The sequence below is a fragment of the Gambusia affinis genome, linkage group LG02 (assembly GCF_019740435.1).
Source record: "Gambusia affinis linkage group LG02, SWU_Gaff_1.0, whole genome shotgun sequence".
NCBI lineage: Eukaryota > Metazoa > Chordata > Actinopteri > Cyprinodontiformes > Poeciliidae > Gambusia > Gambusia affinis.
In genome coordinates, this window is record NC_057869.1 from 31,885,948 (window position 1) to 31,911,469 (window position 25,522).

At 38.9% G+C, this 25,522-nt stretch overlaps 2 protein-coding genes across 5 annotated transcripts in view; both read right to left on the reverse strand.

The window, feature by feature from the left end:
- Positions 1 to 7,432, reverse strand: part of tpcn2 (two pore segment channel 2) — a 29,090-nt gene extending 21,658 nt beyond the window's left edge. For all 3 annotated transcript variants that reach the window (XM_044139276.1, XM_044139266.1, XM_044139285.1), the window contains exons 1-2: positions 5,714 to 7,432; positions 985 to 1,040 (exon numbers count right to left, since the gene is read on the reverse strand). In XM_044139276.1, the coding sequence (XP_043995211.1) occupies positions 985 to 1,040; positions 5,714 to 5,806 (149 nt within the window). In that variant the 5' untranslated portion in view covers positions 5,807 to 7,432. The remainder of the gene's footprint in view (positions 1 to 984; positions 1,041 to 5,713) is intronic.
- Positions 7,433 to 7,558: 126 nt separating this feature from the next.
- Positions 7,559 to 24,872, reverse strand: nadsyn1 (NAD synthetase 1). 2 transcript variants are annotated; one of them, XM_044139293.1, is made up of 21 exons: positions 24,578 to 24,872; positions 24,121 to 24,181; positions 23,513 to 23,629; positions 21,591 to 21,644; positions 21,393 to 21,482; positions 19,501 to 19,552; positions 19,262 to 19,350; positions 18,811 to 18,928; positions 18,437 to 18,568; positions 18,170 to 18,241; positions 16,469 to 16,593; positions 16,349 to 16,397; positions 16,178 to 16,280; positions 14,759 to 14,927; positions 14,445 to 14,580; positions 11,853 to 11,959; positions 10,703 to 10,834; positions 10,489 to 10,558; positions 8,802 to 8,930; positions 8,047 to 8,223; positions 7,559 to 7,761 (listed from the first exon to the last, which is right to left on the reverse strand). In XM_044139293.1, exons 1-21 carry the CDS (start codon positions 24,660 to 24,662, stop codon positions 7,705 to 7,707), a joined length of 2,124 nt encoding a protein of 707 aa, XP_043995228.1. In that variant the 5' UTR covers positions 24,663 to 24,872; the 3' UTR covers positions 7,559 to 7,704. The 2 variants fall into 2 exon arrangements, with proteins under 2 accessions (XP_043995228.1, XP_043995237.1); XM_044139302.1 differs by lacking the exon at positions 18,170 to 18,241 and having other exon boundaries at positions 24,578 to 24,871.
- Between the last annotated feature and the right edge of the window lie 650 nt (positions 24,873 to 25,522).

A 25,522-nucleotide genomic window follows, 5' to 3' on the forward strand; every position in this document is an offset into this window, starting at 1 on the left:
AAGATTGAGACCGTGCTTGACTCGAGTTAAAGTACAGGTTATATACACATACACAACACACAATATAAATATACATACATAAAAAGTTGAAGAAACAACAGCACAAATCGAGAAATAAATAGACATCAGAAGATGGTTGCAGAGCCTGGAGGTGTCGCAGTGTATACAGAATTTACATTTTTAACAGAGTGGTGTCAAGAAAAAAGCTGTTAAAATCAATCGGAGGAAGAAAAATAATGTCTGATACACAAACATCAAGCTTTGCTCTACAACAGCGTATATCAAAACCAATCTACTTTTAGCACTGGGCATTAATGTATTTAGCTTTACAAAAAAGCTCCTTATATATGGAATGTCGGGCTGCACAGTGGCGCAGTTGGTAGAGCTGTTGCCTTGCAGCAAGAAGGTCCTGGGTTTGATTCCCGGCCCGGGGTCTTTCTGCATGGAGTTTGCATGTTCTCCCTGTGCATGGTGGGTTCTCTCCGGGTTCTCCGGCTTCCTCCCACAGTCCAAAAACATGACTGTCAGGTTAATTGGTCTCTCTAAATTCTCCCTAGGTGTGAGTGTGTGTGTGAATGGTTGTTTGTCTTGTATGCCTCTGTGTTGCCCTGCGACAGACTGTCGACCTGTCCAGGGTGACCCCGCCTCTCGCCCGGGACGCAGCTGGAGATAGGCACCAGCAACCCTCCCGACCCCATTAGGGAAGAAGGGTGTTCAGAAAATGGATGGATATGGAGTGTGCCTCAAGCAGATGTTTGGGTTTATGCATTCTCCTCCATTGCTGATCATAGACTGGAAGGTGGATAAAGTGTACTGTATGCCATATACAACATTAGAAAAACTGTTTTTCCAATCCAAAAATGTTTCACTTTGTGCAAGCTGACCTTATAAATATAATACACCTAGGTGGATTGGAGAGCAGAACATTAGTCTTTTAAACCTTTTCAAATTAGAAAAAAATTAATAATCTTTGAGTACACTCACATGGATGGCATCTTCAATAAAAACAACTGCCTGCTGGATGTACAGGTCCTCATCATCTGAAACAAACAAAAACAGCAAAACCATCAAAATTCAGTCTGAGAAGCAAAAAACATGCAGACAGCCGGTCAGGAGCTGCTATCAGTCAATGTAGCATGTTGAATTCAAGAATTTGCTTTTTGGAACAAGCTGGGAGCATCAAAATAGATAAAACAGTAAATAAAAAAGTATCTGAAGCTGGAGATGATCAGATGGTCATACTTTAGTCCTCATGTGGGACTGTGTATACTGTTTTTACCCCTAATGTTCTCCTCCTGGCTCAGAGTGACTCTGTTTAGCTGTGATTCTCCAAGATGAAGCCACTAATTCCACTAACATTTCATTTTTTATTCAAATATAAAAAGTTCTGATGAACAAATGCTTCTTTCATTTTTATGAGAGTGCTCTGCCTTGCCAAACCCCAGTCTGTCACAGCTCTGAACGTTAGAGCTTTACACCTTCCAACAATCCCACTGTAGGATCCAGATGAGCTTTTTTTCTGCCAGCTGGATTAGACTGAAGCACAAAGTTTATAACAGAAACTATTTGGATGCTAAGAGTTACTTTTGAACCATAATAAATGGAACATTCACCAACATATTTGATGTATGTTAATAATTTTCATAATGGCACTTGTCACAATGTAGTGTTGTCACTGGTTTATCAATTATTACCTGGATTGTGTCTTTTATGACTTTTTAATTTTATGTTGTTACGATGCTGCGACATACTGGCAACCTGTCCAGGGTGACCCTGCCTCTCGCCCAGAACGTTAGCTGGAGATAGGAACCAGCACCTCCTGACCCCACTAAGGGACAAGGGTATACCGAAAATGAATGGATGGATGTTGTTACGAAGTAAAGCATTTTGAAATGCCTTGTTGCTGACGTGCTATACAAACAGACTTGATTGACTGACTAATGGATTGTGAAGTAGCTCAGTTTTGTCAACTTGATGAGCTATCTCCAACTACCGGTAAATGCAAGTTGAATGATAATGGGATAATAAATGGGGAATTAATAAAGCTAACAAATGGATTGGAAGAGAATAATTTTTCTCTGGAGAAATTTTGTATTTTATATTGGTTATGTCTATTAACCTCTGAATGAAACTGAGTGAAATTTACAGTCAAAAGGCTCAACACAAGTCAGAACTTTCCCTCATTTGTGAGAATCTTGTAAAGCTAGGTTTAAGACTTTTTTAAAGAAAAGTTCTGTTTTTCTTAAATAAACTCATTCTTTTTGTAATTTCAGAATTTTTTAAAAACTTTTTCCACTATTACTGCAGATCATAAAGGAATCATTATTGACTAAAAGCAAAATCTTTTTTGTTTAGAGGACCGATGTCACTGTTGATCAGTATTATTGTATTTTCTCACTCAGTGGTAACATCTTTCTCATAATGTTGCTCTGCAGCTAGAAGATTCGGGGTTTGAATATTGACCAGGGGTCTTTCTGCGTGGAGTTACCATGTCCTCCTTGTACATGCGTGGGTTCTCTCTGGATACTCTGGCTTCCTCCCCAAGTCCAAAAACATGACTGTTAGTTATTGGTTGGTTGGTCTCTCTAAATTGTCCTTAAGCGAGAGTGTGTGCCTGTACATTAAGCTACATCTTAATGTACAGGCACACACATAAGGTGACCCATAGAAGGTCACCTGTAACTCCTGTAAGTTTAAGGTGATCAGAACTGTGTCTCAGCTATAATGATCTGATAATCACAGCATGTCTTAAGCATTCTTCCTGCTTCAGTTTAACTTGACTTTAAAACCAAATTGCTTTGGTCTGCCTAATACCCCTGTGGGGTTAATAAAGTAGTTTTTATAAACTTTAATTTACTTTGTTGTATTTAGGTGGGGTTTATTAGAGTTAAGAAGCCTTCGAGCAGAAACTGCTGTTTAAAACCGAAACAACAATCAGCACACATCAGTCAGATGTTTGTTTAGTGACTTCAATTGTTCCAGCTACATGAGTCATAAATTCACAACGTGGTTTGCTGACTCATAGCAGGGTGTATCAGGTTGTTCATGGGTGCCTCTGAAGGAGCAGCCAGTACCTGGCACAGACATATGCAGCAGAACTTCTCATTCTGCAGAAGTGACAAAGTCACACACAACCCCAGCAACACCATGAGCTTCAGCGACAACCGCTGACAATACAGTAACATTTTGTAATGCCAGCAATTTTATGAAATACTGTGGAGACTAGTTTTTGTTTTTTCACCTCATAATATTTAAATTTCTTAATTGAACTTTTACAAAGTTTACATATCAACTCTCTATATTTGTAAAGTTCCAGTAAAGTATAGTTTTTAAGTCTTAAGAGCAAAATACTGAATGATAGAAAACATGGTGGAGCAGCTTTAATTTAGTTAGTCATAAGAAGGTTTGTGGGTGGGATGCATCAGTATCGTAGCTCAGTGTGGAGGGGCTTCACCCTGTGCCTGTTTGACTTCTGTCATTTCCTCACCAGCCATGAAACATGCATGATATGTCAGGTTAAGTTAAGTGGAGATCCCTGCCAGAGCAAGTGGTTAAAATGTGCTTAGACTGAGACAGTCACTGATGTCAGGCCGTTCTAAGAAAGAGCAAGCAAATAACAAACTTCTGAAAATCACAAATGTTAAATACAACACACAGTATCTGCCTTCTATACACCTTATTTTATATACATTGCACAGTGAGCTAAAACCAATCCATCCAGCTACATCAATTAAACTGAGAAAATGTCCTGTTCTTATTTCAGAAAATTAACACAATATTTTCTAGGCCAAGGAAAAAGAAAACAGTCGACCCAACATTTGGGGGATTGTATGTGTTTCTTCTGTTAAGGCTAACAGGAACTTTTAATGTTTGGGATCTGCAACAATTTACAGAAACCTGACAAAACTCTGCAAAAATCTATATTTGTTTTCTGAAAATACTGCGCCTAATTTACTCTTGAGTGTGGAAAAAAAGCATTTTAAAGAGGTAGTATGCATTTTCTAGGCACACAGAACTATAAAATAGCACTAGTAACTACACTATATTGCTAATAGTATTTGCTGACCCATTCAAATGATTGGAATCAGGTGTTCCAATCACTTCCATGACCCGAGGTGTATAAAAACAGTCTGATAGGCATACAGACTGTTTTTACAAACATTTGTGAAAGAATGGCTTGCTCTCAGGACGTCAGTGAATTTCAGCGCGGAACTGTGATAGGATCCCACCTATGCAACAAATCTAGCCGTATATAAGAAAATGGAAGTGCTTGGTAACGACAGCAACTCAGCCACGAAGAGGTAGGTCATGTAAACTGACAGAGCGTGGTCACCAGATGCTGAAGCGCATAGTGCAAAAAGGTTGCCAACTTTCTGCAGAGCCAATCACTGCAGACCTCCAAATTTCATGTGGCCTTCAGATTAGCTCAAGGACAATGCGCGGGAGCTTCAAGGAATGGGTTTCCATGGTGGAGCAGCTGCATCCAAGCCATACATCACCCAGAGCAATGCAAAGTGCTGGATGCAGTAGTGTAAAGCATAGAAATGGTTGCCATTGGAGAAAAACGCATTCGTTAATATGCAGAAAAAAATCAAGGCCACACTACAGGAACGTGTTTGACAAGGAACTAACATTAAAACACAACAAAGCTCAAACCAGTTGTCTACATTATTTTACATAATACCCCACTTTTAGGTAATAAAAAAATATGTTTTACGTCTTCTATGTTTTCACTTATTGTTTGACATGTTGAAGGTGTTTTCTTCTTCTCTGCTTCAGATAGGCACCAGGTCACAACAACAAAACACAATTTATCGGTGGATGGAGACTGACAAGTGACATTGTCTTGAAATTCTGTCAATCGTTGAGTTACTAATTTACTATTACAAGAGTTCTTATGATGTGCCAGAGATGCTTTATTGAAGTAAAAACTAAAACATAAGCAGGACTTTGGCCAAAGAAGAATGTAGGTTTCAGGTTTCAATAAAGTGCAGTTCTGCAGCTAACTGCACAATGACTACCTTCTTCTTTTCTATGATCCAGTTACAAGTGGTGCAATCCAGTTTAATTGTTCCGCAGCTGCAGCTATTTTATTTCACCTACTCAGCCAGCGTCTGGTTATTTGTATTTATTATGATTGCTCGTCTGGTTATTTGTATTTATTGTGATTGCTAAAAGTTGAAAACAAGACGGCTTCTAATTTAAATTATCACAGCCTAAAAAGATGAATTGTGAAAAACAGGCTCATCTAACACTAAGCCAGAGTTTTACTGAAAGCAACTATGATAAAAGTGTTTGTCTTTTGTGAATGGCATTTGAATGGTGGCTTTTTGTTAAAACAAACAATGTTCAGCATTGATTTTAATCCAAACGTCTGAGGAAAAACATTTAAAAGTTTTCAAGCAAGAGCAACACAGAAAGGAGGGAAAGTTTCAAAATAAATCCAGCTTCCCTCATGTGGCCCATCTATTGAGATCGAACGCGTTCACCTGAGAATATGTCACACCCGGATGTACATCAAGTCCAAATCGTACCAAGAGTCTATTCGAGGTCGGTGCAGTGAAAACACGAGTCACAACATGTTATTTCATATCGCTTCTGGAAAACATGACATTGTAACTGCAGTCAACTGCAACTTTGATCTACTGTAATAACTTGCTGATACCAGGACAATAACCAAGAGACCTCACACTGTCACCCAGCTGTCCTGTACCTCCGTCCAAACGGCAGTAGTCCCCAGTAGTAGAGTAAGACATCCGCCTGCTGCCCCGCGAATCTCCGCCACTTCTGGCCGGACCGGAGCCATAGTCTTCGCTGTGTTGGTCCTCAGCCCCGGTCAGCAGACGGTCTGTCTCCATCCAGCAAGTTTAGAACTGGTAAAGCAGACGTTCATCAGCGGCCAGAGCGAAAATTACGGGTCCAGGTCTGGACGAGTTCGGCTCTTGCTGGAGTTTTAGAACTTCAGGAAGAATAACATGCGTGAGCAGACGACAGGAACCTGTTTTTAGGAAGTCTCTGTGCTGCTCCTCCCTGTACCGCCCCGTCCTAAAGTTTGGGTAAAGCTTGGACTCCACCTCCAGCAGCCCGGCTCGGTTCGGACCGCAGAGGTTGCTGAACCCCCACATTACATTCACAGAGCTGCTGGACCGAATCGGGCTCACAGCAACACTACACACATACCAAAAACACAAGGATACATATGTACTAGGACACATGAAAAATATAAAAGCCTGCAAGTCAGAGATCTGCCGCCTAACTTATTTGGGTTTTACGGACCATTGGCCTAATGAAGGAGTGGAATTAGAGTTGGAATTTTAATATTTCTGATAACTGACTGGTTGTGGTTCTTTAAGCTTTTGTTAATGTGGACCACTCCTCAGTCATCTTACCTGGTTAAATCGGTTAAACCAATCCTCTTTACATTTCTTTCTGGTGTACGTTTAGAAAGTCGGCAGACGTTGGAGTCTGCTTTATGATCCTTGGTCATCATGATGGATGGAACTTCCTCTGGTCCTGCTCTGTATCCATAAAGCCTCCTTTTCACCTTAACTTGGGGTCACAGTTGAGGTATTGTTTGAGGTTTTGAGATGCTAATCAGCTATTCTGATTTGAAAATATATGTACAAATGTCCAAAAGTAGAAGTAAAAATCCTCCAGTTGCACTTCATTCAGAAACAGAAGGGATAATTGTCTAAACAGTAACAATTAAACCAATTATGGGCAAAAGTCTACAAACAGAACTACCGGTAATCAAAACTAAAGTAACAGAGTTGCTGTAATATGCTGAGAGGCACAACTCTAAAATTACAGCTATAAATATTTTTTTTCCCCCAACAGCCACCCCCATACCTAAACATATAAGGGCAATTGCTGTTTAACCTTGCTACATGTTTTATATCAGATGGATTTTAAGATTCTTTTAACAATTTATAAAGTTTTAAATGGGTTGGCTCCCAGAAAGTACACAGTGTTCAGAATTTTAAAATCCTATATTCAGTTGGTATTAAATGTCCCTCGGACTTGACTTCAGCACAAACCATGTGGTGCTTATTCTGTTGATGCTCTTATTGTTGGGGAATTAAAAAGTACCAAACTTATGGAATAAAAGAAATCATCACACAGGGTTCATATCTGCTCTTCTCTGATCAGGCCAACCAGGAGGCAGCTACAACAAGTCTCCTGAAAATATCCAAAATTATCAGTGGTAACTGTAACTATAATTTTAGTTGTAAATAAAAAGCATACTTTCAGGATACTGTACATCAGTGATGCAGTGAGTTATGCTACATTAATATGCTCATCAAGAGTTGTGCAGGTGAAAAAAAAGTCAATAAGATAACACTGGGATGAATCTAAGCTGTTGTAGCATTTAAGTAATAACAGTTTAACATGTAGAAAATGCTTTAGAACCATAACCTGATGTGGCTCTGTGTGTGCTAACATGGAAACCAAATGCAAAGGCTACCTGAGTCTTTATAGTTAGCTGTCTGGTGGCATTTCCTTGGTTCAGAACAGAAGTAAGCAGGATATATCTCTGAAAATCCAATGACACTTGTCATTAAAATGTTTAACACATTTTTAATGTGTTCAGACATGGTGAGCTCCTGAATTTTTGAAACAGCTGGAGGAAACGTATTCTGGATTTGAGCCACTCAAGATATGTAAACACACCCTGGACAGAGAGAACAGGGCTGTGGGGTTTTTCTACTCTTCAAGTCTTCCCTGGTCCCCATCAGCTGGGCTTGTTGTCATCTGGGAAATCTGCAGAAAGATGGAAAGAGGAAAAAACATCTAAAGATAAGATTACTGTGGAAACTACTGTTTTTAACCAATGTAAGTAGGACAGTCAAATGGACTCATGTTAAATGCACTGAATTTATATAGAGCTTTTGTACTCATTAATCACTCAAAGCACTTTAGAGCCACATTCACACACTAGGCAACTTGTGCTTCAGTTGACTAGTGTCCATGGCCTAAATGTGGCCCTGGACACTCTGGCAAAAGGTATCGCTGCTGTTCTATAAGAATGTCATCGTGTTGTGTTACCTGGTTATCAATACACTGGAACTGCCAGTTCCAATGTGTGTTGTAGAGGAAAGGTCGAAGGTCAAAGCGGTTGTCATCAGGACTGTAGCTCTCAGCATGGTAGGAAGGAGTAACTGTGGTCATCTTGTGGCGGTTCACCGAGTACATCCTGAAGAAGTGCTTCACCTTCTGGGCCACCTGCACAAACAAGCAGCTGTTTGTCCAGAGCACAGAGGAGCCAAACTGATGCAGAATGCCTTCCAGCAGCTGGTGGGATTAAAGAAACCCTGAAGATTTCAGGAGTCAGATGTTCTTGTAATCTATTAAAGTAAACACCAATGCTATTGCAACGACACAAAAACCATTTTGTTCCTAAAGGGACATTTCCAAACTCTAAAACAAATTAACCAAATAACTTAAAAATGTCAAGAACTAGAAGGGTTTGTCCAGGGTTCATATCTTTAAATGTCCAAAATGTAATATGGAATTTGAGGTTTGTTTTTGTTTTCTGTCCTTAAGACCCCTCTGACATCTGCTGACTCAGATATTCACCAGACAGATGCACTAACCTCATTTTCAGCAAGGTTTTCTGTTAAACTTCTTAAAATGTTTTGTTAAAATTTGACATGGGAAATTCTTAAGTTTTGCGTCCTGCTGTTTGGTTGATGCAAATTAAACTGAAATAGGACAAAGCAAATTTACTGTAATATAGTGCTTTCAGATCCTTTGTGTTGTGCAGTGTGCATGCACACTAACCACGTTAGTAGCCAACTAACCTGAGTAGGTGAAAGGACATCCCTCCACAGATGAATGAGCTTACAGAACATACTGAAGGGTCCACACTTTGAGATCTTCCGTAGCCTTCCAATCACCGACAACTCAGAATACATCATTCCCATGTCTGACTGAGGAAAGAGAAGAAACAATAATGTCACACATTTAAACCACATCAGCAAGACTTGTAATGGAACGCTTTCACATTGGATTTCCAGTAAAAATCTACGCAGACAGAAGATATCATGGACATTTAATCTAATGTAATTGGAGAGACGAAGGGAAAACATGGATTGACTGGCAGAGAGCACCACACTGATTGATTAACCTGCAATGTTTTGTGCAATGTTTCACACAACATTGCACAAATCTTCTTTTGTGGAACAAAATCCATATTGCCAAAAATATAAAGAGATAAGAGAGAAATAACTTTTTCTACATAATCACATTTGTTCTCTTATCTGCTGGTATGAGTTTCATGTCAATAGGATAACATTTGAGGAAAATAGATAGGTCATGCAGATATCTGCAGGCTAATAATAGTCTTTGCCATATAATCCATCCCCCTGTTAACATGGAGAAATAAAGAGTTAAGAGGGATTTCACCTTTTCTACGTAATGACACCTGTTCTCAGAACTACTGCTATAACCTTCATATCAACAGGACAATAGACAGAGGATGCAAATATTGGCAGGCTCAGAAATTAAAATGCATCCCCTCTACATTAATAGATTAGACAGTTAAAGATGACATAGAATGTTCTACATAATGGGCCTCCGTTTAGTAATGATTTAAGCTATTATGGTATTAAAAGAAAATCGTTGAATTTCAAACCATCTGCGGAGAACACTTTCATCAGACACTGCCTGAAAAGCGTTCGACTCATAAATCTCAATAAATCTGTAAAAACCTCATTTATTTCAATTAATCTGCGATATAAAACCCACCGTTTTAGGGCTTACATGGTTGAGAAACGGGATAATGTTACGAGTATCTTTAAAGGTTTCGTCTTCGGTCATATTTTAGTCTGTTTTCTCATCAATATGCGATGCAATTCTCGGCAGGCATGTGTTTATTGGCATAATATCGCCCCCTGCCTGATGAGTCAAATCCGCTGCACTGAGCTCAGAGATGCACAACAAACGGGAGATTTAATTTAATGCTGCTAATGTGGCTTTAGTAACTCTTCAATTTCTGTCTATTCAGTTTTTAATAAGGGGATAGAGAAACTGTTCTGATGCTCAAGTTTGTTGCTCGAGTTTTTCTGATCTCTCTGCGGCTGCGCGCATTAACTCTGGCTGACTAAGCATTGGATACAGTTTGATGCATCGTGTAACCGGAAATAATTATGAAATAATATAAAACCAGCGTGAAGCGTGAGTACAAGGAAGTGAAACTCTCAGAACACCGCTTGCAATCCGGCTTTAAGATTAAAAAAAAAAAAAAAAAAAAGCAATTTTTTTCTAAAAATAAAATCAAGTAAAGTAATTGAAGACAAAACAGCAGGTAGTTTATCTTTCTGGCTCTTGTACAGAACAAAATCAAAATAGTTAAGATTTTAGTCATTTTATGAATCTTAGTTTGGATGATTAGGGAGGCCAGTTGCTCCATTACAGCACTGAAATCTAGTTAGAAAATACAGTAAAAAGAGCTGACTAAGACACTGGCTGTTGAGCGTCGGTCTCTACCTCATCTGTCTGGGACAGCCGTCCATCCTTCAGAGGCTCCAGTTCAGCAGTGGGGGGAGCGGCCAGGATGCTGCACAGCACAAACAACACATACACAAACTGAAACACACAGAGGATGATGCATACACACTTCTGATAGGTCCTTGTTTTTTTTTATTAGTTTTTTTTTTTTTTAAGTGAAATCTTTAAAATAAGAGTCATGAACTCCTCTCACCCTCTCAAAGAGGTAAGCTGGAACTGCTCTGCACAGTAAGCAAGAAAGCTCTTCAAATCCATCTTGCTGATTCCACCAATGGGGTTTATGTCTGCACTGGAGCAGTCATACTTGGTGAAATATCCTGTAAGGCTGAGCAGAAGAAATTATTTAACATGGAAAAACTGCATTTTTCTCATGTTACAGTGAAATAATCTGCCAGTGGAATGGTTTCCACTGAAAAAATATTTATTTTTCATAAATATTAAGAAATTACTTATTTAAAACAAGTTCTGTATCCTGTTGAGAAGTTGCTGGTCAATTAGATTTGTCTTATTTGCACTAGAAACTAGATCAAAAATACTTGGTAAAAGTTTGTGTTTTTGCAGTGCTTGCATAACAAATCTAAAATATTTCCATGCTAAGAGGAATTTCTGATAACAGAATTATTAAGGGGAAACTTAATGATTGCACAACAGTTGACTATTTAATATCCCAGGGGATTTGTTTATTCATAGATTGTTTCTTCCTCAGATTGATATCATGTTTTTTCTATTTAAACTAGTTAAAAGTGGAAACTGTGGAAACTACAGCTCTGTTCTTAGACTTAGACTTAGACTGACATTATTGTCATTTTGTATGCACAGGGGTGTATACATAACGAAATTTCGTTGCATACGGCTCAGGACAATGTTTTGAGGTTCCAATGTTATGAGGTTACTCCAGAGTAAATAAATACAACATAAAATATAAAAATAAATATTAAATATAAAGTGCAGGAATGACAGTAAAATAGAAGTTATTTAGCTATGTACATGTGCAAGGTATGAAGTGGAGACCAATTTCCGAGTGCAGTCCAGTTAGACCTGCCTTTTGTCAGAGTCGCTTTAACAGCTTGGTTGTGTACAATCTTTCTGTATTAATGTCTAAAATAACTTTAAACAGGGAACCTATTTTTGTCCAAATAATTAGATGTTACCTTTTGCATCCGATTTTTGTACCACGTACAGCAACAGATTTGAGATTTAATCATTTATGCCACTGGCATTATCAGATGAATATAATCTGGATCATTTGTATGCATATAAACTTTGCAGGCCACAATACAAATCATGTGCAGTAAACCAAAGATCTATGAAGTACCAACCATTCCAGTAATTTGTAATAGTACCTCTCATCGACGTTGGCTGAGCCCAAAACCAACAGTCCTCCAGGCCTACCGCGGGCCCACAAGCTCAGCTGGGCAAAAAGATAGGCCAAGACCATCCTGACCCGGGCCTGGCGACGGCACAAACACACTTCTGGTCAAAACCTCAAGAGGAACCTCAACTAACAAATTGACTTGCCTACATAGTGGCACATGTTTTACATAAACCCTGTCAGTCATTTCATCATTTTGCATGTTTGCAGTTTTGGTGTCTTCATCCCTGACTTTTTCAGGCACAAACAGGAGTCACCAACCAAGGGTGTTTTTGATTAGTCACGCATCTTTTTAAGAGTTTGAGTCATTTTATAATTGCTTAGACAAGCAAAGATATGGAGTAATTTCTATATTCTACATATAATGTTAAATAATAGATTGTAAGTCAAAGAACCGGGGAAAAGACGTTTTTTTCCTAATTTTTTCCAGTTTTGAGATTTCAGTGACACTACTGGCAGAAAAGGTCCGTCAATAAATTTGTAATTGATTACGTTTCAAATACAATCCTAAACAGGTGGGTTTTTAGTAGAGATTTAAAAGAACTCACAGTTTCAGTTGTTTTACAGTTTTCTAGACGTTTGTTCCAAATTTGTGGTGCATAGTTGCTGAATGCTGCTTCTCCTCGTTTGGTTCTGGTTCTGGGGATGCAGAGCAGACCAGAACCGGAAGACCTGAGAGGTCTGGAAGGTTTATACAACAGCAGCAGGTCTTTAATGTATTGTGGTGCTAAACCATTCAGTGATTTATAAACTAACAGTATTTTGAAGTCTATTCTTTGAGCTACAGGGACTAACAAAGTGGAGGGACTTTAAAACTGGTGTTATGTGCTCTATCTTCCTGGTTTTAGTGAGAACGCGAGCAGCAGCATTCTGGAGAAGAATGAAGGCTGACTTTGTAACTGCCTTTATGTGGTTCTGGATGTTCAGGTCAGAGTCCATCACTATTCCCAGGTTTCGGGCCTGATCACTGGTTTTTAGTTGTAATAACTGAAGCTGTGCATTGACTCTAGATTGTTCCTCTTTAGATCCAAAAATAATAACTTCAGTTTTGGTTTTGTTCAGCTGGAGGAAGTTTTGGCACATCCACACATTTATCTGTTCTAAGCGTCTGTTCAGTGATTGGATGGGTTCTGAGTCACCTGGTGACATCATAATGTAGAGCTGTGTGTTATCTGCATGGTTATGGTAGCTAATATTATTTCCTGTTATAACCTGTGCTAGTGGGAGCATATAAATATTGAAAAAGAGGGGTCCTAGGATTGAACCTTGGGGTACCCCACATGTGAAACAAAAGAAACCAAATGAAATTAGCCCATATGTCAAGTTATGGGTAAATAATTGAAATAACATTTCAAATAAGAATTGAACATACTTGGTAATGACAACAGGTATTCTATTCATACATTTATAATTCGCTAGAAGATTCAGGAGATTTACTGGGTGGTTCCAGTGGTTTTGTTTTCTCTCTGAAACCAATTAACACTTACCTTTGCTGTGTGTTTGGGGCTATTGTCATCTTTAGATTCTTATAATGTCGTATATTTCTCAATTCATCCTTCAGTTATGCAAGTCTGCCAGTACCTTTTGCTGCAACTCTGACAGCTACATCAATTGTGTTTCCAGCAGTAGACTTCAAGTTTGGCAGGGTGTTTTTCAGGGAGGGTGTTTAGGACCATCTCCTCCAGATTACATAAAACATTTTCAGTTCTGCCCTCATCTGACCAGACTATTCTCTTCTACAGAATCCCAATGTTTAAATGGCTTTCTTTGTGATAATGGCTTTCCATTGGTATTTCCATCATGCAACCCATATTTCTGCTAGTGCCTCCTTATTGCAGATCTTGAAACATTTATGAGATGTCAGCTGAAGTTATTTATGGTTTTTTTTGTATCCTGTTTTTCTGCCAGTTATGGCTGAAATTCCTGTTGGTTTCCTTGACTGAGTGTTGACTATAACAGAGATCCTCATTTCCCACTTCTTAGAGTTTGAGTACTGTGGACTGTCACTTTTAGTTGCCAACCTGAGCTGAATATATGATTAAATAGTTTTGGATTTGGACTGAATTGGATTCTGTATTTTTGAATATGAAATGTTTTGCCTTGCGCTTCAAGGTGTTTGATACGCAGATTAATTATACGGCAAACCTTTTGTGTCAGTAATTGTATTTGAACTTTAATAGTGTTAGTTGGTCCAAAGCAGTGGTAAGCTTACTAGGACAGTACTCATTGGCCATGCCTATTATAATGCAATAAAGTATTGGTTGATGCTGTAGTTCAAAATGTGGGGGTAATTCTGTTACCAAGAAACTCTGTACAGATCATACCACCACATTCACATTCTGCAAAATACTTCGAACGTGTTGAACAACATTCTGTCTTCTTCACACCTCAACAGGAAACAAAGTGATTGTGAAACCAATCAATGGTCAGAACTACCAGCATCAGAGCAAACACTGTGGTTAAACTGTCACAGCAGAGAAAGAACTCCAATCCAAGAAGAAGTGCTAAAACATCCAGTTCCGTGATGACTGATAATGAGACAGAGCATGAGGAGAGGTCTCACCTGCACATTTTGCAGAGCCAGGTTCTCTCTGTTGCTTCCACCATTTGCACAAAACTGCGGCCACCGTCCAGTTACCACTGAAAAGATACCCAGAATGCCTTTGACAGCCACATCTATGTTAATATTCACATGTGTGCTACAAGAGAGACATGAAAAAGAAGAAAAACAGGCATATTTATGAAGAACAACTTTCCATCCTCAGAAAATTAAGATGAACTGTACAGACAATCTCTCAGATACAAGAGTTTGCGTGTTATTCCAAGCTGGAGTTCAATATATAAAAGACAAAATTCAATATTTTGATGAAAGTCTACCTTCCAATCTCCCCAGCCAGGTCCCTGGCTCTGCTGCATGTATCCTCAGAGGAATTTTCACTGGCCATGTAACAGGTAGTAAAGAGGCGAGCACACAACTCCTTTGGGTTCTGCGGTGTGTAGGAGTCATCTCCAACCACTCTGCGAACATCCTTCAGCACCTGGCTGTCTGAAAAGTCAACATCATTTTAAATAAAAAAACATGTTTCACAAGAAAGCTCCTGTTTTGTTTGGCCCTCTGTGAAAATGTTTACTGACATTACGTTCAGAAATGGACTTTAAGGGACCTAAGATGAACCTGAGACTGAAAATCAATTGGTATGTAAACAACCAAACAAATTTTCACTGCATTCATGTTTTCTACAATGCAGAATGTAATGAGACGTAAAGTTGTGAAAAGCTCACTCCGTCAGGACTGGGTCAGTGACAGCCACACATCTTCATTTAATTTTTTCAAAATGCAAGCAGCTCATGAATGTCCCAAACATAATTTTGTCTCTGTAGATATGTCCAGGATAACTGTGCCAACATGTTCAAGTTAAGCAATCCTCTAACTGTTGGTTAACTGGTCTCTCCTAATTATGCTTTGGTTGTTGGTTCTATGTGTCTTTCTGTGATGGTCTGGCAAGGCGGTCATTGGGCCCTGGTGTACCCCACCTTTCGCCCAATGACCACTGACAATAGGTTCTAAGAAAGGACAAGCAGGAATAGATGGTGGATGAATCACTTAACACTGAAGTACATGAAGAATCTTGTTCTTGTTACACATAAAACTTCTCTGCTCATGGAGGTCAGGGAAGTGTTTCAGACTTTTAGGATTTATCAGTCCAATGTCAAAAGAGAATTATTCTTTGAAAGTTTGTTGGAAGAGAATGGCTTCATTCCTGATTCTCACTGCTATTTGGCTAAATTAACAACAGACATATATATGTATATGAGGCACAAGGAAGTATGCTGAACTATGCAGATTTTCATGAATAGAGTATTATTTGCTATTTTTTTCCACAGAAAAGGAAAAAGAACAAAAACAGGGTTTCTGTCAACACATACATGTAAAAAAGAACAAAGAAACTGTTCCTTTTACCGAGACTTCATAGCCCTGGTTATTCACGCACACATTCACATGCTGCTGATGATGGTGAGCTACTGGATAGTAGCCACAGCTGTCCTGGAGCAGTCTGACAAAGATGAGATTTCCATGCATTGGCACCCCTTGTTGGGCCTTCTGACCACCACCAACAGACAAGGTGTTTGAAGTACCCAAGGACATAACAACAGAGGCGATCTCCTGAACCATTATCACCACATGACCTCACCATGTTGTTAGTTCTTCATTTAATTTAATGTCATCTTTTAGCAGGACAGCCATTTATAAAGTTGTGTTAGTTAAGGTAAATAGGAGACTGTTCTATTACTCACTGCTGTCTTCCACAGCCTGGCACAGCAGCACACACATAGAGTGGACGATACAGGCAGTGGAGGAGCTGTCGACACCGCCGCTCAGAGGCAGAAGGAAACCACCCTACAATAGAAGTCAGCAGCATTAAGTTTCACCAAGACTAATCACATCAGAAATATTCCAGTCCTCACCTGGCCACTCCTCCTCAGGTAGTCCCACAGCCAACAGGCTGGCCCTAGACTGAACAACCCAGAGATCCTGTCTGTAAAGAGTTCACTCTTTTTATAAATCAAGTAAAAGGCACTTTATACCTGATCTCTTCCTCTGGTGTATGAAACATCCACTGTATTGGCTGGTGTGTGGGGAGGTAGACATCATTAGAGCTTGATAAAGAAAAATCTACTTTGATCCTATAGCAAGGTTTCTGTTGTCCTTCCTACAGCAGAGAACACGACAAAGAGCAGGGTCACTCACCAAGCCAAGCAGGTGTTAACTAATTACAAGCACCATTTAGCTGTAATTCAACACCAAAAGCAAAAATGATGTAATTAAAACTGCAACTGGCTGAAAATGGCATAAATCACAGAGATCTTAAAGTAGTCCTCCACAAAACCAAGATAGGACTCTGGCTGAGCCACTAGTAAATGTCAACATTACTGCTACTCAGCAGAAACAGGCTGGTAAAGTTAAAAGATGACATTTAAGCAAAATCTACCAGGGCTGAGAATGATTTTAGCCTTTATGTTTGTTACTTTGCTTGTATTAGTCAGGATAGTTCAGACAAATGTCTGAGGGATATTTCACAAATGTAGGATTACAAGATCAGACTTTATAATACACATAGTCTCTAGAACTGTGTGTTTCAAATGTTGAATATATATTTAGCAATATGATGAGCGATGTGTTCTTAAGAGTATCAGTATAAATTATAATTAATTGTATGTTTATTGTATGGGCTGCACAGTGGCACAGTTGGTAGCACTGTTGCCTTGCAGCAAGAAGGTTCTGGGTTCGATTAATGGAGTTTGCATGTTCTCCCTGTGCATGCATGGGTTCTTTCCGGGTACTCCGGCTTCCTCCCACAGTCCAAAAACATGACTGTATAAGTTCTCCGTGGGTGTGGGTGTGTGTGTGCATGGTTGTTTGTCTTGTCTGTCTCTGTGTTGCCCAGCAACAGACTGGCAACCTGTCCAGAGTGCGCCCTGCCTGTCGCCCGAAATGTCTCGCAGGAGATAGGCACCGGCTACGTTGGGACAAACACAATCCCCCTATCCCTTAGGGGATCATAAAAGTATTACCTTATCTTAAACTGTGCATTTGTTTAGTTATATGCCAAAACTAAAGCTAATTTATGTTGTAATTGTCATTTTAAGATAAGTTAAAATGATAAACAAAAAACAGAAAGACAAATAAGACAAGAGAATCATAGACAAAACTTATTGGTTTTTGAGTGGTGTGACTGCTGACTGAAGAGATAGACTGTTAGCCTAGCAGAAGGCTAACTGCACAGGATAAATCACCATGGTAACTTATGTGTTACTGCTTTTGTGACACCAAATTAAGGCTTAATTAAGCCAGGCTATCCGGAAAATCATTTATCCTAGTTTTGTTAAACTAGGATAAGAGCCCTTTGGTGACTCAGAAGCTCAGCTTCTGTGATTTTGTGAACGCCTTATCTAGTGTTAGTGGGAAATAGGCTGAATGGGTCATGAAGGCTGAACAGTCAGTGATTTATGTACAGCTCTAGAGAACATCCAAATACTGATAAGGAAATATCAGTATTTCATTATCCAAATACTGATAATACTGAACACATTTCTTCACTTGTTCCTACTAAAATGAAGAACAGTAAGTCATTAATATTTGGACAGCTTGATATTAATGTCCTAATGTTGCTTTTTGAGGCCCCAGGCAGAATTGACACAACCTGTTACAAGCTGAGGGTAAGTAAAGAAAACCACCACAAGATACATGTTCCAGCTTCCAAAAACTCGGAGCAGAAGTTTTCTAACCATTTGTGGCTGGCAGAGTTCTCCTCTGTAACTGCGGACGTCCTCCAGATCTAGAGTGGCTGTAATCACTTCCTGTAGTAAAAGCAAACACTTCCCATGTTATAATGGCACACTTTAAAAGCTCAGCAGAACTCAACAGATCAATCTGTAAACACTAGGACTCTCCACTAAAATAACCACACTACATGCCACATGTATGCACATGCACGCACACACAGGGATATCATATATGTGCAGGTTAGTTTTGAACCGTGTTGCCATGCCTACCACATCATCAAGGGAAAACTGTGCTCCACGAGCTACAATCCCTCCATTGATGGCCACCATGGCACAGCCATCATAGTACAACCGGTCTCCATCACAGCCCCTCTGATTGGCATACAGGTAGATCCCGCCACTCTGAAACAACACCTTACAACCTCACCACTGTACAGAGAACAAGCATGTCACTCTTCTCCACTGTTGTAGTGCAGCCTGCCCTCTGATGTTTCAGTGGTCAAGCAGTACACACAAAGTTTCTGAGAACATAACTCTAATATCTATGTTTTTAGGTCAGTGAGAAAAATGTATGTATTACTACATTCAATCTTTTCTATGTGAACAGGCAAGTTGTTGTTCCAGGTCTGCTGGGGAGTGACTACCTTGGTGGTGGCTGACTTGATGAGGTTGACTCTTTGGTCCGCTTTACGGAGCTCATGGTGGCTGGCAGAAGAGTTGGTAAAAATTTCAACACCATCCAGCCCCATCTGAATATGAGGGCTGAGGAAACAACATCTGTACATCAGCGCTGGACACAGTCACACAACCTGCCTGTTCTTACATGCCAACAGAATCAAGAGAAATGAAAAACTAACAAAACATCTTGAAGTATGGAAGTGAAGGCATTCTTCTTCACTTCAAAAATGCATTCAGTCTCTTCAGAATCACAAAAAAATGGATTTATATATTTTACAAAAGTGAAAGTCAGGTTAATAGCAAAAGCCTCTTTTCTTTTAATGTACATTTGAATTTCCAATCAAAATGTCTCCATTTGATCTACCGTAATTGAAGGAAGTGACCTGTGTGACTGTGACTCTATCTGAGCTGCTCTACCTGTTGGGATTCCAGAGTTCTGCACAGATTTCCGTGCCAATACAGGTGTCCTTAGTGGACAACACACAATCCCCAAATGGGACGGTGTCCTGAGGAAACAAAGAGAAACAGACACTGTTATGACAACTGCTCTGAGGACTCACCAGCCAGCTGGTCCTCAGAGTCCTCAGTCAAAAACATTCTAGAAATGAAAGGATGAAATCATAAAGTAGATTGCATCACCAGTCATAAGTCAGTACCTGGCCAGTTACTTCCTGGATCATTCTAGGCAGGAAATACTCTTCCACCTGTCTTAACACACAAGCTCACAGGATTAGATTTATGTATAAACTCATATCATGGTGTGCGAGTAGAACAACAAGGTGACACTGGTCAATATAGCATCCCTAAGCTTTGTTGTGAAAACTAGCATAAAGTGGTAAAATCTTTCCAGGTTAATGCAGAAAACAGATCATAAAAGTATGAGAGACCTAAGTAATCTTGTATTTTGATTTACTGATGATTATACAAAGAGTTTGATGTAATAAAAAGTAGATCAAGAAATGGATAACATGATGAATAAAATGGTGAATTGAAGGTTGATAATAGAATTAAACTTCTACTCAGAAGAGGATTTTGACATACAAAGACAAGAGTCTAACCAACCACATCAAAGTGTTCTGTAGCCGAGATCATCAACCATCTGGGTATGAGTTGAACTGCATCCCAAAGCTTCGCTCAGCAAATTAGTGACATAGTTTAGGGAAATAAGTCAGGATAGGATGAAGGTGATTTGAATAATTTTATTTTTATTCTTAATTTGTAATCATTGATAATTAACCTGTCTGTAATTTACCCCAGCTAAAAGCTTGCTTAATAAAGACGCATTAAAAGCCCAATGAGATTTGCGGACAGTGAAATTAATTGAGTCATCTATTGTTTTTGGTTCTTCTGAGTAGTGTAAAACTTATGCACATGTTTCAAGGAATGTGGAGGCTTCAGAAGTTCATTTAGTGTTGTTTAAAATAATGACCTTGGGGCTTATGCTGAGCCACTAAAAATTGTCTAGTCTGCAACAAATGCTCATTGTTGATAGGGAGAGAGCTACCGTTAACAAGAGTGGTTATTGAAGTTATGCAGTTGTGATTGCATAACTTCATTGTTATGATTGTTTCTTAACTGAAAAAGGTCATAACGTTTGGAATGAAGGTAGTTAAAGGCTAGATGAGTCTCTCTTGACACCAGCTTAGATAGATTATCTCTTCTAGACCTGTCTCAGGGTAAGACTCAAGGGTTACAGATTTTCCGGAGCCGTTAGACGGAGAGCTGGTCAGTAGTCATTCCATGGGAGTTGTGAGGTTTAGGGCAGGGCTGGCTATTGCGCAATAACAGCTTTACTATATTTTTTCTTTCTCTGGGTCACAGAAATAATGAAAAATCAATTTTTCCTTACATCAGATTTAAAAACACTTTTTTAGAGAAGAGGGTTTTTTTTTTTTAAGAGAAGCTTCACATTTCCACAATGTAATAACACTAATGGTTTAAGAAACATGCATTTTTTTATGACGATATTGTTTTTGTCAATAGATTTTAAGCTACTAGATTTGAACAAAAATGTGACAGAATAAATCATTGTATCAAATTTCCTACATTATGTATTATGAAAAGAACCCATACTGATTACACAAATTATGCTGCTTTTGAGAGTCTGAGCAAATTTTGCTTTACTGGATAAAAAGCAAAATTGTAAAAACAGCTGCATTAGGACAAGTGAAGCACACTGGTTAAGTAGAACATGAAGACAACACAACAGACCAGCGCAGTATAGTCTGAACTGACAATGATAAAGGTTGTTGCTGCACATGGACAATATGTTGTTCGAAAGTAGCTTTGTTACTGTAGAAGCACTGCAGCAGTTTTTCATTTGTTAAAGGAGAGTTTTCCTTTCCACCATTGCCACATGCTTCCTCAGTAAGTCAATGCAAATTGTTGGCTTTTCTTAGAAAACTGAACCAACTGAATTAAACTTAACTGTGACCAACTGACTATCAATCTGTCTTTGTTTCATGAAGTGAATTGAGAGGCCATTTGTTGTGAGTCAACACAAAAAACCCCAAATTGTGTCGAATAAATTGAATTAATAGAGACTAACCTTAACCGACTCCAAGGTGAGAACCAACGCATCTCTCTGTAGATGCCAGAATTGGCCATCAGCATCTTAGGTCTGATTAGCAGGATTTTTCTACAGGAAGCAAAAAGAATGTTTTGTTTTTGCTATACACTGAAAAAAATTATACAGGTGACAAACATTCTAGACTGTAGTTGTGGTTGGACCAAATCTCTGACATACCTGTTCAGAAAGAGGACACGGCAGTTGTAGCGCACATTATGATGCATGATAGGCCTGAGAGAAATCAGGAGAAAGTCACACATGGGGCCTTGAAAATATATTCATAACCCTGAAAGTTAAACTCTTTTTTCACTTCATACCTTCTGTGTTTTTGTGATTAAAAGAAAAATGTGAATAATTGTGAAACAGAATTAAACAGATGCAAAACCTTTTGCAATTACCATAGAATTTAAGGTATGTCTCTTCCAGCTTTAGCACATTTAGAGATCTGAAAAATCTGACCGTTTCACTTTGCAAAATAGATGTTCATTCAGACTGTCACTGTCCTGCAGGGAGGCAAACCTCTGCCCCAATCTCAAGAGTTTTACAGTCTCAAACAGAGGTTGCGCAAAACTTTTTTGTTATTCATCATTTGACCGACAGCATTAAATAAATATATAAATAAATAAATATCGGTCGTCTACTATTTTTACCTGTCAAATTATAATCATATTAACATTGGTCATTTATTTGAATTTTTATACGGTTTAGGTAATATTCACTTAGATGAACCCTGAATCCTGCGACAGACTGGCGACCTGTCCAGGGTGACTCTCGCCCAGAACGTAGCTGGAGATAGACACCAGCAACCCTCCCGATCCCATTAGGGACAAGGGTGAACAGAAAATGGATGGATGGATGGATGAACCCTAAATCCAGATCCCATCACACATAAAGATTAACACATCTTACTTTTTCTCAGTAGTGGCACAAACCACTGACCTAGGCCCTGATAACTTATAATAAATTAAGTTAAAGATTGCACTTAAAGTACAGTCACTTTACCGGCTAGGGTCTGAACACACAGCCCCACAAATTTCTCTTGGTTTGCATCTGCAGAGAAATCTGCACTGGTTCATCAGTCAGTTGGATCTGGTCTAGGTCAAACTCCAGTGCCATCTTGTGGCATAATGAGGGCAAGTCAAACTGCAACCAACCAAGATTGAATACACAGAAGCGGAGAAAGTTGTGAGCAACTTATGTGCCGTTTTGAATGAAGAAGCTAGATGGAGTGAGGAAGAAGACAAAGCTGGTTCTACTGACGGACTGCAACCCCATTTACTGAGCCACATTATTCAATTAATCAATCAAATTTTATTTGTACAGCACATTTCAGCAACAAGGCATTTCAAAGTGCTTTACATCAAATCAAACACAAAATCACAATGCAACATAGAATCAACAATAAAAACACAACATAGTCAGATTCCGTCAACAAATTTGCAATTGATTACATTTCAAATACAACTCTAAAAAAGTGGGTTTTTAGCTGAGATTTAAAGGAAGTCAGTGTTTCAGCTGTTTTACAGTTTTCTGGAAGTTTGTTCCAGATTTTTGGTGCATAGATGCTAAATGCCGCTTCTCCTCGTTTGGTTCTGGTTCTGGGGGTGCAGAGCAGATCAGAACCAGAAGACCTGAGAGGTTCTGGAAGGTTGATACAACAGCAGCAGATCTTTAATGTATTGTGGTGCTAAACCATTCAGTGATTTATAAACTAACAACAGTATTTTAAAGTCTATTCTTTGAGCTACAGGGAGCCAGTGGAGAGACTTTAAAACTGGTGTTATGTGCTCTATCTTCCTGGTTTTAGTGAGAACCCGAGCAGCAGCAATCTGGATCAGCTGCAGCTGTTTGATTGATTTGTTGGACAGACCTGTGAAGACGCTGTTACAATAATCAATATGACTGAAGATAAACGCATGGATGAGTTTCTCTAGATCTGGCTGAGACATTAGTCCTTTAATCCTGGAAATGTTCTTCAGGTGATAGAAGCTTATTCAGGTTATTCAGGAAGCAAAGACTAACCCTAACCCTATCATTTCTGGGGAGGAGTCCGACAGTGAAGCAATTTTACATCTACTCTATTTCAAGCTAACACTTACATTCCCACGTCACAAATTATGTCCTGGGTGATCGGGGATTCCAGAAGAGTCCTCAGGACCTGGAAGCTGTGAAGCAGTGTGTCTGACTCATAGAAGTGGTCTGCACAGCCATACCCACTGTCAAATACACACCAGATGGAGAGAAAAGGGATTTTAACAAAGTGAAGTAAAACCAAATGAAAACAGAAACTAAGCCCTCTGATTGGTCAATATAAATTCAGGTAGTTTTTTTTTTTTTATTTGAAACACATAAAAACATGGACTGTGTTTGCTGTTTTGTGATAAACTATAGAACTGATGCAACAACCACTCACAGAGCATAACACTTGCTCCACAAAAGATCACTGCTAATATCGTTGCTGCTAGACATTGAGTAGACAAGCTTGCTCAATAGACTGGGATACTCCTGTATCATGATTAAAAATCTATTGTTTCAGCACTCTAGTTTTTTATTATCTTATAAATATGGTTTGATCCGCTCTGTGACATGCTGGTCATGTGAAGCATTAATTGCATCATAAAAGCAGGTGGATAAGGTGATTTCTCATTCAATAAAGAACATGCTGCACATAACACAGAACTTGATGTTGGTTTGTTTTTCTTCCTACCATATCTCCAGCTCTGGACCCAGCCGATATTTGGCTCCATATGCCTTTGCTACCTCGATACCTGCAGAAACACACACAGATCAGGATGCATAACTGCCTTTAGATGTAGAAAAAAAAATCTGTGTGCCTATACTATAATATTTCTGCACCAAAACAAATTCATCCAAAACGTTCAGAGTTTTATGTGAAAATAAAAAAATTGAGAAAGATGTTGTCCTTTTGCTTCCACTTTTCCTTTTTGTGGCCTAAAAATCCCAATAAGATCCATTAAAGATCTGGTTGTTACTTGACAGAATCTTAAGTAGCTCGAGGGGTTGTGTTTTGTAAGTAAAATAAAATGCCTCAGTGCTTCATGAAGCTTCATCTCGCCATCAATAGTAAACAGCATTAAACGTTGTATTCTTACAATAAACGAATACCAATTTTATGCAAACATAAATGAAATAAATCCACTTACTCTTCAATATTCTCTCCGTGTTGCCTTCAAAGTCCAGAACCCACTGATTTAAAGAGCATGTTGATAAGGTCACTTTACGGCCCATGCTCTTCTCCGTGTGCTCACAATAAACACGTCACAGGACAAATATAAACTGTGGTCTATGTAGACAACTTGTTCGCACAAAACCTTAATCAGTGAGTTGTTTGCTTCTACGGTGCTGAGTGTACTGTCACTTCCGTACGAAAGCAACGCAGCTCACTTCTTCGGCTGAAGTCTGTCAGTGTGATGCTGCACTCAGCAGGATGAAGGACTTATTACAAGCCAGCAGCATTATTGTTTGGTTGTTTTTCTATTTCTCGTTCAATGGCGGTTGGCCGACAATGTTTTGGGGCTTTACTGCCACCAACTGGAATGGAGTGTGAATTGGGATGCCAAATTGTTATATCGATACTACATACAAGAAAAAATTTATTCTTAAAATCTATTTTTCTATTAATTTAGTCTTTCTAAGGTTCTTCGGCAAAAAAATAAAAAAATAAAATAAACTGTGTCCTGTAGATTAACCAGCTCTCTTCTCTCAATAGCAGCAGAACAATAAAACATGCTCCACTCTCAGGTGAAAAATTAATATACTAAGTATGAGTCCAAAAAAACAGCAAAAAAAAAAAAAAGGCATGACTTAAGATGTTGTGGACTCGCTATGTATGTGGCATCATCAGAATTGATGATGATTGGGACTGTATGCCTGGAGTGAAAAAACATTTCTGGGTGTTTTATCAATCAATCAATCAAACTTTATTTGTATAGCACATTTCAGCAGCAAGGCATTTCAAAGTGCTTTACATCAAATCAAACACAAAAATACAATGCAACATAGAATCAACAATAAAAACACAACATAGTCAGACTCCGTCAATAAATTTGCAATTGATTACGTTTCAAATACAACTCTAAACAAGTGGG

Bases quoted from the DNA above. Each gene is read 5' to 3' on its own strand.
- nadsyn1 (XM_044139293.1), bottom strand. From the start codon at position 24,662: ATGGGCCGTAAAGTGACCTTATCAACATGCTCTTTAAATCAGTGGGTT. The intron at 24,182-24,577 runs GTAAGTGGATTT...GTGTTTCTGCAG, and splicing joins CACGGAGAGAATATTGAAGA to GTATCGAGGTAGCAAAGGCA. The intron at 8,224-8,801 runs GTTAGTTGGCTA...TTGTTTGTGCAG, and splicing joins ATGTCCTTTCACCTACTCAG to GTGGCCCAGAAGGTGAAGCA.